The following is a 12,592-nucleotide window of genomic DNA, read 5'->3' on the forward strand; positions in this document are numbered from 1 at the left end:
ATACTTTATTTTATTGCGGTTTCATGCAGTTGCTGTAAGTTACCTTTGTTAGTACTCTGTGCACAGTAAGAAATATGAGTCACATATATTATAAACTATTCCACATGGATATGACTTTTTATGTTATTCACAAAAAATAGAAACTGTGGTAGGTACACCGTGCCGATTTAAAAGAAACCGCGCACATCGTCGTCGTGTCACGTGACTTTCAGTCGGCTTCCAGTTCCTTCCGTGTATATCGATCAAAGGTAACAGAGTCGATCCATCGTTCCGTGTACCAAAATTCCTGTTCCTTTGTTCAATTTCGACTGCTACTGAGGTGGAGTAGGTCGTGAAAACCTGAAATTCATTATTTCAATGGGTCTAAAGACCTTGTTATGAAGAATTTTTCTAATCGTTATATTGTATTCAGTGTGTCTTGACCTTTGCGTTTCTTTATCTGTGGGTATAATTTAATTTTTATTCATTGTTCGTACAATTGAGACGAGGGTGCTCGATGAGGATTACTAGTCAATATGTCAGATATTCACGAGAATGGTGAAACGGCTGAGGAAGAGCTAATAAAAAGGCATAAGAAGGAGAGAAAGGAACTTCAAGGTATCCTTGTGTCTCTTATTAAAGGTCGTTTGGAATCATAGTGAAGTGTAAGCATTCCCGGTGTGATCATGGCACAATACCACATCTTTTTTTGACTGTTTCAGGGAAGGTCCTCGCATTGAAGAAGTCTTCCAACAAATATGACAAGAAGAGAAAGAAGGAAGTACTCGAAGAAATCGCGCGGCTTGAAACGGAGCTCGACTTGAAGCAAGAAGAAGAGTTGAATAAGCTGAAAGCATCTAATGCTGACGTACGTTATATATTTGATTATTTTTCGCAATGGAAGTGGCTACTCATTTCTAAAGAATTTAGCTAACTATGATTTTCGATTTTGTGCCCTATAACGCATTGCGGCTGTATTTTAGTAGTGATTGACATGATGTTGAATCTATTGTGTTCATTGCAGGTTACAGACCTTTCCGATGCCATTGGAAGTGTTGAATTAAATTCACCTGAAGAAGAGAAGGTATCTGATGACGTTGATAAGGTTGACGATGACATGCCTGCGAGTAATAACCAGCAGCGAGTGTCAAAAGCTCAAAGACGTCGTGATAAACGATCTTCCCAACAGAAGGAACGCAACGAGAGGATTGCACAGGAGGAAGCTGAGGCCGCTCTTAATGGACCTCGAGCGATAGAGGGCCGCGCCATTGGTAAAATCCTAAGCAGTAGGAATCTTGAACTGCATCAGATTCCATCCGATGGCAATTGGTGGGTTGATGACTATATACTGAAATTATACATAATAATCGAATTCTCTATCTTTTTCCTTTGTTTTCTTCAAATATTTTGCCATCCTGTCGACCACTTAGCACTGGAAGAGACTATAATAACAATTTAAATGCAGAAATATCTATATTTTTCCACGAATTGAGAAAGAGAACTCTTGTACTATGATTGACTTATCCAGCTCGTGGTTACACAATGCATTAACCTATGTGCGTTAATGTGTAAATGCATGAAATGAATGAAAGAAAAAATGTACCATATAATTGCCAAATTTGTGAGATTGCACAAACAGAATATAGAGCCTGTTCTAATTTGGCCTATATATGAGGAACGCTTTTTTTAATAATTACCATTTTGAAATTATAAAAAAGTCAACATATCTTAAAAATTTTATTTTTACCTAAACGCCACCCTTGAAACTACTTTTCTTCCTGATTTCCATTAATGTTAACTCTTGAAAGAAAAACTGATTTTCATCAGGTGTGGAACTGATTTCCAACAGATTTGATGCGCTGATGTCCTCTTCCTTTGAATCTGTTTTGAAAATTGAAACAGCTGGAATGCTGTTGGAAAGGTCTGATATGTCGGCTGTTTTCCAACTCATTTAATGGAATGGCTTCTGTATACCATCGCCATTGAAAATTGTAGCCGGAGTGTACAGCAATTTCAAAACTTGTTTTTATGCTTTCATCATTGTCATGGCAATGAACCCATAGTTGTTTCTTCAGTCGAAATAAGAACACAAAAGTGATTTGGCGCTAGGTAGGGACTGTATGGAGGATGATGAAATTACTTCCAACCTAGTGTTGCAATTAGATCTGGTGGGTGAGCAGTGTCATGCAGCAAAACGATCCCTTCACTCAGCGTTCATTGTATTTTGTTCTGAATTGCATGGTGTAATTTGTTTAAGGATCCCAATATCTCACAGCATTTATTGTGTCACCACAAGGAAAAAAATTGACAAGCAACATCCTTTTCGTGTCCAAAAACATGGTGCAAACAATTTTCTGTTTTTACTTCACTCTCTTGGGCCATGTCGAATGCCGCTATTCCATGCGTTTCCGTTTTGATTCAGGTGTAACAAAAGTTACACATGTTTCATTGTCTCTGGCAATTTGACTGTAAAAATCCTGACCTTCAGCATCCTGACGTTGAAGGAATGTCAAGACATGCATTACAATGCCCGTCCACATGCAGCCAATTGAACTCAAGATCTCATTTCATCATTTGGTTGGGAACAATTTTATCATCCTTCATACAGTCCCAACCTGGTGCAAAATAAATGCCTCGTTTTTTTTAATCTGAAGAAACACCTTACAGGTCAGCTCCATGATGAGGATAAAAGCATAAAAACTGTGGCTATGCAGTGGCTGTCAACTCAGGTGGCAATTTCCTATGTCGAAGGTATACAACAGCGTGTTAATCAACATGAAAAGGTTCTTAATGTTAACAGAAATTATGTGGAGAAGCAGTTTCAAGTTGGACTTTTATTTAAAAATAAAATGTTAAGAAAAAGTTCATTGGTTTCTTAAAAATTTCAAAATGTTATTTAAAAAATGTGCCTTGTATTTGTGCATGTTCTGTTCTTGTTCACCGAAATTACTCTTGCATTCACACATGTTTTAATTTTCAGGTTTAACTAGGCCTTAAAATGAATTCCTGTTTTTATGCCTACCATATTAGGAAAGTCGTGGTGTTGAAGCTTATGTCCTATATTATGGTAGATTAGGCTCAGAAACGAAACCCTAGATGTATTTTTTGTTGACATGCATATTTATTTCTTTTAGTCATCCTTTCTTTTTATAGAAAATCTGAATAGGCATCTCTTCCTAGAGTCGTAGTTCAACTGTATTTAGTCCCCTTACTTTATTCCCAAGCATTAGAGGGCATCATCTGTTGGCAGGGAATCAGTTTTAATGTTAAGTCGTCTGTTTCACTCTCATATGCTTTCTTCTTCCTTTTCATTAAATTGCAAAAATACACTTAGAAAAAATTATTTAATTTCCAACTCGATCTCATTCATGGAGTTAACAAATTGGTTGCTTTATTTGTTAAAATGCAGCCAAATTCATTGTCACACTCTTTTTCTATGGGTGAAGCAGTTTTCAGTAATTCAGACAATACAGGAAGTAGAAATCCTTACTCAAAGGGAATTGGGAAAGCTTAAACAGCATTGACTTACCTTAATCCATGTCAATGCTTTACATTTGGCAAGTGTGCTCAATGTGTAATTGTAGCCATTAGCAACCTCCAGATTAATTGGGTGACATCTTTTACATTGTGCATTTATGCTGGGCTGGGCTGGTAAATTATAAATTGGTTCCTTGATGGTAAATGTCAACATAGAAATTAAAAATTTCCAGTAACAATTAACCATATTAACTCGGCTGGAAAGATAAACTGGGAAGTATTATTTGATTCCCGTAAGGTTGGCATTAACGTGAGTGATTAATGACCCTTTGTTCTTTTGTATAGCGATGAATTAAAGAAGAATCTATTTATCTTGTTTTCCATTTAAAATAATTTTCACGTGCTTGTCGCCTGTTACACTTATACGTTATTCCTTTCTAAGCCAGAGCTGCTTCTGGGAGAAATTAAATCTCAAGACTTCTCATCTAAAAATATGAAAATTTTCTTCTCGTTCATAATTATTGTGGCAGCTATGTACATATTTCACCATTAAACTTTACATCACAAAGGAGCATGTAGTTCAAATCTTTCCTGACTAGAGCTGAAAATGTATACATTTTTGATGTTACCTAGAAGTAACATTGAGTTATAATGGGTTAATTGCTTCTAATAGGAAGGGATGATTTCCTTACTTTTATCCTTACATTAGTAAAAATGTGTGTCTATTTCTTTCTAATGAATGAGCTCCATTTTATTTTTTTAATGGTGGTTCCATGGCCTTCACTGTGATGCAATTCTTTTTTCTTCCAGTCTGTATGGAGCTATCGATCATCAGCTATCCTTGGTAGGAAAATCTATGGGTGTAATGAGCTTAAGAAAGCTGACAGCTGAGCATTTGCGTCAAAATCAGAATGACTTCTTACCTTTCATCACTCCTTTGGCGGATAGTGGAGATCCACTGAATGACGAAGAATATTCAATGTACTGCGACCGCGTGGAACACAGCCAAGAAGCGTGGGGTGGACAGGTTGAGGTATGTGCTATTATTGTTGATGTTCCCAATTGGTACCTATTTATTTTAGTTCAGGTATTGAATGGGAATGTGAATGCATATTGTTGCATTAGTGCTGCAAGGTTGGTAAATTTTTGCCATTCTGGTTGGGCAGTACAGGCAAGCACACTTGATGCTACTTGACTTCATTTTTAGAATATTTTTCCTCTCTTGCTCATGAAGACAATGCGTGAGCATAATATGGTACAAAGGAAAGCTATGCAATTCATCGAAAACTCCTGGGAGCTTAGTCTGGAAGCTGACAGGCTAGAGCCAGCAGAAACAATAAAATATGAGTGATATTTTGCTTAATGGATAGTCATAGGAATTTATTTCTCCCCAATCAATAAAGTACTTTATCCCTTAACCAGTGAATTGTGGTCTGAGAGACCGCTGCGTTTCTAAAATTATGACTGTTTTCAAAATTGCTATTTCAAAATATCTATAATCCTCGTGAGTGCCATAATTTTGTATAACAAGGATATAGAACTCTTAAAATTTAACGTTCTTAATACTTATTTCTGAAAATTTGCAACTGAATTTTAGACGTGGTCTTTGAGACCTCACATCACTAAATTGGAAAAACCAATAAACATAATTCTGGTGGAAATAATTCAAAAAGTTGTTAAAAACAATTCCTAGTGATTTTTCAAGAATAGTAACTAATAATTTGTAAGGAAGCATTTTTAGTTGCATAATGTGGATAATTAAGTACTCAATTAAAGAATTAGTATAATAACTACAACTTAAGTGTTTTTGATATCAGTTTTTTGATCCTGTTTCAAATAACAATTTTTACTGGAAAAGTTGGTTCGTATTTGGAATGCATAATATTAAATGTAAGTTTTATAATAGTTGAGAAGTCAAAGAAACATTAAACTAAGCATTAAAAATGACTTTGCAACGTTTTATGAATTTTGTTTCATTGCGGTCTCCCAGATCGCACGTCACTGGTAATGTAACAAGAATTGCACATCACTGGTTAAGGGTTAATAATGGCTTGGTGGGACGCAGTTGTCAAATATCTACAACATGCGCCTTCTTGTCTTCTCTTTTCCTTGTAAGGGGCTAGTGCCCTAATACCTCCGCCGCATACGTATTGTGACTAGAGTGCAGATGTACATTATTCCCCATTTTTCCTTAAATCCTGATACATACAGTAAAAACTCTTTACATCGTAATGGAGGGGACCAAAATTTGTGCAATTTGATGCATGGAGGTTCACTATAGAGAGGTTTTAGTGATAGGCACCATGTTATCATATCCTTCAGAAATGAAATGTACCTCTGGCTTTTAAACCATTATATTTATGTGTTTAAACAAACATTCATGCATTAGGGAACATATACTTATTATGTATTAAATAATAACGGAAAGCGAGTGCTATCGTCTATGATTTTACCATGATTTACCATGGTGAGCTCTCTTTAATTCAACAGTCACTTAAAATGATTAGGATAGTTGGATACCTTTTTTCTTATTTATTGTTAGGTATGCTCTCATATGGTCAAATGGCCTTAGCTAATATTAAAGTGAACGTAGTAACGGGCTTTAATTTGCTTTCTGTGTGCTACATTTGCTAGCAGATATCTTACTTATTTGTTTTGAAAAGCTGTAGGTAACTTGAAATATCCGCAATGAAATTTTTTATATTTTAAGATTCTCCTTGCATTACGGTTCATGAGGGAGGATATATTGTGTACAAATTTCTTCTGCTTCTTCTCGTCCGTGATTTGCGTTCTTCACTTTTTTCAAAGCTCCACAGCGTCTGCCACCAGATCAGTGTTTAACACGTTCCAAGAAAATCAAAATTTATCCTTTAATAAGAGTCCATTTCGGTTAAGGACCATAGAATTAATTTTTTATCCATGTTGGAACAAACTTCCTTTTCAAAAAATGACTATATTTTAAAAAAGTGAACCCACCTTATAGTACCAATTATAATTCTCATACTCGCCTACAGAAAGAGCGTTAAGACTTTTGGCCTAGCCATACGATATGGCTCCACGAGAGTAGAATCGGTATAGGCCGTAATTTCGGGTAAGGCTATACAAAACTTACGGCCGGCCATACGTATGGCACCGTTTAGTAGAGTAGCCCTGCAGGTTCCATTCCCACAAAAGGCAAAATATTTTTCCTCTATGGACTTTCACACATTTAGGTATTTCCTTGGAAATAAATGTACAATGGCCAACAATGATTTATTTATCAAATTTGGAAAATTTTTACAGGCACTTACAGGAGTGAGAGAGCACTCCCGAGTTTGTTTATACAGTGTAATAACAATATTTGTCAGGGTTCCCACTCAACCGTGAGAACCTTAAAACTGTGAATAAGCGGTGAATTTCGTCTACCATGAAATAACCTGGAAATAGCGGTGAATTTCGTCATAAAACCTTAGCAATCTCTCAAACTTGATTGTAGAAATACGATAGACAGATTAAAAGAAAAATCTATGTTTCGATCATGTTTCAAGGCCGAGTCACGTGCAGATAGAGTCCACACATTTATCTGCACAAGTGTATTCAAAGTGCAATCATGTATTGGTCCGTGTGCCATGACAGCACATAGACCTTAAGCCTGCGATTGGAAGACATTAATAACCCTGGCGAAAAATCGGGCACTTCTTCACTTCCCTGCCATCCTGCTCTCTCCATTTTCCCACTCACACCCTTTAGCCGGACCTGAATTTTGCTGACTCTAGGTGACGTCATAAGAGACAGCACTTTCATTGCTGCATTTGCATTCAAGGAATCGTTTGCGTTTGTTACATTTTTAGCTAATGTCAGGCCGATGACTGTTACGTGATCAATATTTCTGCCCTAAAATGCCTGTTCTACAAACTGTGAATTTGATGACATTCATACCCTGAAAACCTGGAAAAAGCCGTGAATTTTATTGTAGTTAGAGTGGGAACCCTTTTGTGAAGTTTGAAGTTGAAAAATGAAAAAACGCTACAACACGTAGCGCCGCTGCTAAGTAACTACTTAACGTAAAAAAACGTGACACCTCTCGTTTTAGTTGTCAGATGTGTTGCAAAATGTAGCATATTGTTTCACTTTGCTCCGTTGAATGGTTTGCACAGAATAAAATCAGTGCAGTCTTTTTTTGATCACATATTGTATGTTCAGCAGCCCAGACCGTATTGTCATTTATTTATTTATGTATTTAAGTAATTTTTACATACAGCCATGACGCCAATTTACAGTGAAATTTTTAACAATGACATGAATTAGACACAATACAATAACAACATAAAAACAAACAAAGAATTAACCCATGGGGAAAGTATGACATTCAATTGGAAGACATATGGGACAGAGCTTGTGCAGTGAATTATTTGCGTGACAGGTAAAAAGGATCTATGGAAGGAGGGAGCAAATTTAGAAAGGAGGAGAGGCGATATAAAGGTGAGCGCTTGGTCAGGGAGATTCTGGGAATAAGCAGATGGAGTAGGGAGAGCGAACGAGTCGGTATTCTAAAATTCAACAGAGAGAGGAGTTCAGGGCAGTCAAAAGTCGAGTTCAAGATGTTGTGTAGGAAGTTGAAGTCCATTTTAAGTCTAAGATTCTGCAGATTAGACAAAGAAAGAGAAGACAATACAACATCGGAGGACATATTGCGTAAATGAGGGACTTTATGCCTAACTATTTTGCCAAAGAAGTGGGGGATGCAATCGAGGGATTTTAGGTTAGTCGGGACTGACATGGACCAAATTGGAGATCAATACAAAACTATGGGAAGGACAATCGTTGAGAAATAGGAGTGAAGTGCAATGGGATCCTTAATTTCCGTGAAGCGGTAAAGAAGGCCTAACAGAGACATGGCTTTCTTTTTTACAGTCTGAATGTGGTCGGATTAGTTTAGTTTGGGGTCGGTTATAAAAAGTCTGGTAAAGTCCATAAATTTCCACGGAGAGGAGTGACACCATGGTACCTAAACTGGCTAAAGCACTTTGCAGGGATATCAAGGGATTCTTGTTCAAATCCCAGTCGAGGTGAATGATTTTTTTCTCTGTGGAATTTTGCACATCAGTGCATTGCAGGTGACTCCATAAACTTATCACCGTGGCCAATCCTAGTGTGCTATAATCAGTAAAATCTAAATACTTCTGGAGGCTTATTCCAGTTTTGATTGGATGAAGCTCTATGATCATGAATTGCATTTCGTGTATTTGTTCCCTTTCAATTCCAATGTTAGACAGTATTCGAAATTTTAATATTGATGAATTGTTGGCAGTCATGTTTTTCAATCCTTTTGGATTTTCCCACTTCTTTGAAATGTTTTTATGACATATTTTCTGTTGCCTCTGGGAAATCTACCCTCTTGTAACTATTAATGGTAATACATAGCAATAATTATAAGGTCTTCCAAAAAACCCCTCACAATGGTGTAACCCATTTCAAGACTAAATCCATGCTTGGCTGTTAAATGTGGAATATTTGTATTCAGCTGCATGAATGGATAGTTTAAAGTATACCGGGACTAGCTGCGGTGATAACTTTTAACGGGAGTCACCCGCAATGCACAGTCATGCGAAAGATCCACAGAGAAAAAAATCATCCCCCTTGACCGGGATTCGACCCCTGATTTTCCGCTCGAGTGCTTTAGCCAGTTAAGCTACCGAGGCGTCATTCTTCCCTATGGATATTTATGGACACTACCGGACAAGGTGTTGCTGGACTGCTGAGCATATGATGCCACAAGCAGTCCAAATCATGCCCACAGCGCCACAGCCAGAGAGCAGGCCCGGGTGACTCTCGTAAAAGTTATCACCGCAGCTAGTCCCGGTATACTTTAAACTTGTCAAGAATGAACACCTCTTTGTGTTCTATGTCCGGGCCTGCTCTCTGGCTGTGGCGCTGTGCGCACGATTTGGACTGCTTGTGGTATCATATGCTCAGCAGTCCAGCAACACCTTGTCCGGTAGTGTCCGAAAATATCCACAGGGAAGAATGACGCCTCGGTAGCTTAACTGGCTAAAGCACTCGACCGGAAATCGGGGGATCCGGGTTCAAATCCTGGTCAAGGCGGATGATTTTTTCTCTGTGGATCTTTCGCACGGATTAACATGTAGTTACTATTTCTACTTATGAATGTAAACATTGAGGCAGTTGAAATTTTAGGCAAGTTTCTCGTGTCTCCCTTATCGAAACCAGGATCCATGATGCCCACAGAAGCAAAATAATATCCCTAGTAACTTTTTCACTCTTCGGAAAAGCACGTCACGGCGATATTATGTACACTTCTCAAAGTGAAACGCTAACGAAGTGCCGATCCGTGCTGAAGATCTCCTTGCAAATCCGCCGAACCCCCATGGATTTCATGGTACCGCCGCATGGTTGCATGAGCTGACGTCATATTTCCGTCAGCCAATGGAAATAAGTATTGAGGTGGGAGTGTCTGCTGATGAGAAAAGCTTCCTTTTCTTGCAATTAAAAAACATTCAATGGAAAATTATTACATATAATAAACGTTTTACAAATATATTTATTTTACTTGTTGATTTTTTGGAACATATTTGAAGGCAAATTAAAATTTTGTCCAGAGGTCTATTAACATGGGAGCCATATGGGACTAAAACTTTGCATGCATGAATAGAGGTGAAATTCACAATGTTTGCCATGGGTAAAAACTAATTATTAGTAGGGGAATTATTTCCATTGACAACTAGACTGTTCTTTTTCTTGATGCAATTATTTTTTACATTCCAGTTACGTGCCCTCTCAAATGTATTGCACTTACCAATTGAAGTGCTGCAAGGCTCTGGACCACCTGTCATCTTGGGTACAGAGTTCAAGGATTCCTCTAAAGTCAATGGTGAACCACAGACTTTGATATTAACATATCATAGACATGCCTATGGATTGGGGGAACATTACAATTCTGTTCGTCCTAAGGCTAAAGAAAGTGATCAGCTGGAAGGTCAGCAGCTAGTAAATTGCAATAAGTGACTCAAGGTAACCTTGGCTGAATTGTTGTTCTTTTGTAAAATATGAAAGATTGGATATTTTATAATATTGTTCCAATATTATAAAATACACAATTGTAACAATGACGTTGTGCTTCAGCCGATTGATATAACATTGTTATTAAATTTTTTGGACTTATTGAGTGATGATATTTTGACTTTTGTGTGACATGAAATTTATAAATGTTAGCCTAATCAGTGAATTGCTTTTTTTTTCTTTATGAATAAATTGTTATTTATTCACCCAAAAAATTTTGTACCATTCCATTGTTACGCTTATTTGGTGAAAGTTTTGTGGGATCCAAATGGTGTTCGTCTGGTAATAGAAAATTAAGGCGTACGTATGTATATACGTACGTAATTCCATGCACAAGTCAAATTAATAAAAATTGAATTCAACTCCCATGATATCTCATGTGTCTAGGCTTACAATCTGGCTGTGAATAAAAATACCCATAATAATTTTCAATGGCTGTGAAAGTCATGGGGAGAGTTCAGCTGATGAGCTGTTGCTGTGCCTCTGATCAGTAGAGTAGCAGAGGACCAATGTAAATTCAAACATAGTGGTTTTCAATTTCTGCTCATGTGACTGAGACTGAAATGGCACAATGATTATGTGTAATTACATTAGTATTAAAATTGATTGATACAATACTAAATTACTGTACATATTTGATTGCATATAAGATACAAGTACATTTCAGTATGGCATGGACAAGAAAAAATGTCCGCGCAAATGCATGGCACCCTAACAGCTTAAGTTAGTTCCTGTTAGATCTAAGACGATCTTATAAAGTAAAGCAAGATATCGAACAAGTTTGATTTTTTTAAATGATGGTAATATACTACAGTCACTTCCAAATGTCGGTCCACATACCTGGTGCAGCCGTCTCCGTTATTCTCCGAAGTCGACCTTCGCGTATTGCTTACGCGTTCCTTGTCCGCTGGAGACCGATTTGATTTGATTAGGTTGTGCAAATGGTGCCCGTTGACTACTTTAACCCTCGCCAAGAGCCCACAGCATGATTTCAGAGGTAGGAAGGTCTCAGTGAACCCCCCCCCCCCCCACAGCCAAACAATTCCACCATCGAAGAAAGTGGAGAAGAATTTAAGGATTTTTCTGGCGAGTAACACATAGTGAGAGGAATTGAGGGGACATCCGAATCATTTGGTAAACTTATACAGCACATATAGTACAAATAAAATTTTCGGAACATCTCGAGCATATTGCTCCAATATTTTTTTCTCAACATGGTCTTGATGAAAATACAAAAATATATACGCCAATGTTAATATTGTTTTTTGCGTCACAGCTACCATCCATGCTCGCGTTCACCCGTCTTGAGGGAGAAGAATTTTCAGACATTTTTCAATGATTACAAGTGAAATATCAGTTACCCCCTAGTTAAAGTTTATGTATTTGGAAGACAAGTGGTGCCTACATTTTGAATACCGTAACTTATTCCCATTCTGTTAATATAAAATGAGAAGAAGTATTTTAATTTTTCCTAGAAAAACCAACGGCAAAGAAATTGATTTATGAGAGAAGATAATTTTTGCATTGTATTTTTCAGGTGAGCAGTCAGATTGTCTTGAATTGCTTTGAAGATAAATTATTTTTCAGTGAAAGAAGTTGCGAGATATTTATGGGCATTGAGAAAAATGGCAAGCTAGCAGACTGCAATGTGTCGTAGGAAATGTTATTCTTTACTTTCTGGGGAATACCTGTACATTAATATTGTTCGATGTTTTTTTAAGAAAAATAGTGCGAGCAACATCAGCGTGGCATTATGATTGTGTCTCAACCAGTTATGGTGGTCATGAAAAAACAAAACTTACCTGAAATGAAAAGGGAGTGTGTTTGATTAATATAAAAGGTATCTTGAGAATGTTGGATTACATGAAAGATTTTACGAATCACTCCGCCTGCACCCCTCCCAAGTTGAACTTACCACTTTAATTAACAGTAATGCCCATTGCATTAGGGCCCTTTCATTCTATCCTTACCTTCATCCTTCTCCTCCCCCCGTAAGTACCTCAAATCTCTCCTCTATGGATAGCACTTCTTCATCTCTTTTCCTCTCCGTGCATCTCACCTTTTCCGTTGTTTTTTA

The 12,592-nt window shown here is 37.4% G+C and overlaps 1 protein-coding gene across 1 annotated transcript; it reads left to right on the forward strand.

Annotated features, from left to right (window-relative positions):
* The first annotated feature begins 281 nt into the window (after positions 1–281).
* On the forward strand, positions 282–10,730 carry LOC124169430 (deubiquitinase OTUD6B). Its single transcript, XM_046548026.1, has 5 exons — positions 282–597; positions 702–847; positions 1,004–1,308; positions 4,267–4,489; positions 10,222–10,730. Exons 1-5 carry the CDS (start codon positions 516–518, stop codon positions 10,459–10,461), a joined length of 996 nt encoding a protein of 331 aa, XP_046403982.1. The 5' UTR covers positions 282–515; the 3' UTR covers positions 10,462–10,730.
* The last annotated feature ends 1,862 nt before the right edge of the window (positions 10,731–12,592 follow it).

The sequence above is a fragment of the Ischnura elegans genome, chromosome 12 (genome assembly GCF_921293095.1).
Source record: "Ischnura elegans chromosome 12, ioIscEleg1.1, whole genome shotgun sequence".
NCBI lineage: Eukaryota > Metazoa > Arthropoda > Insecta > Odonata > Coenagrionidae > Ischnura > Ischnura elegans.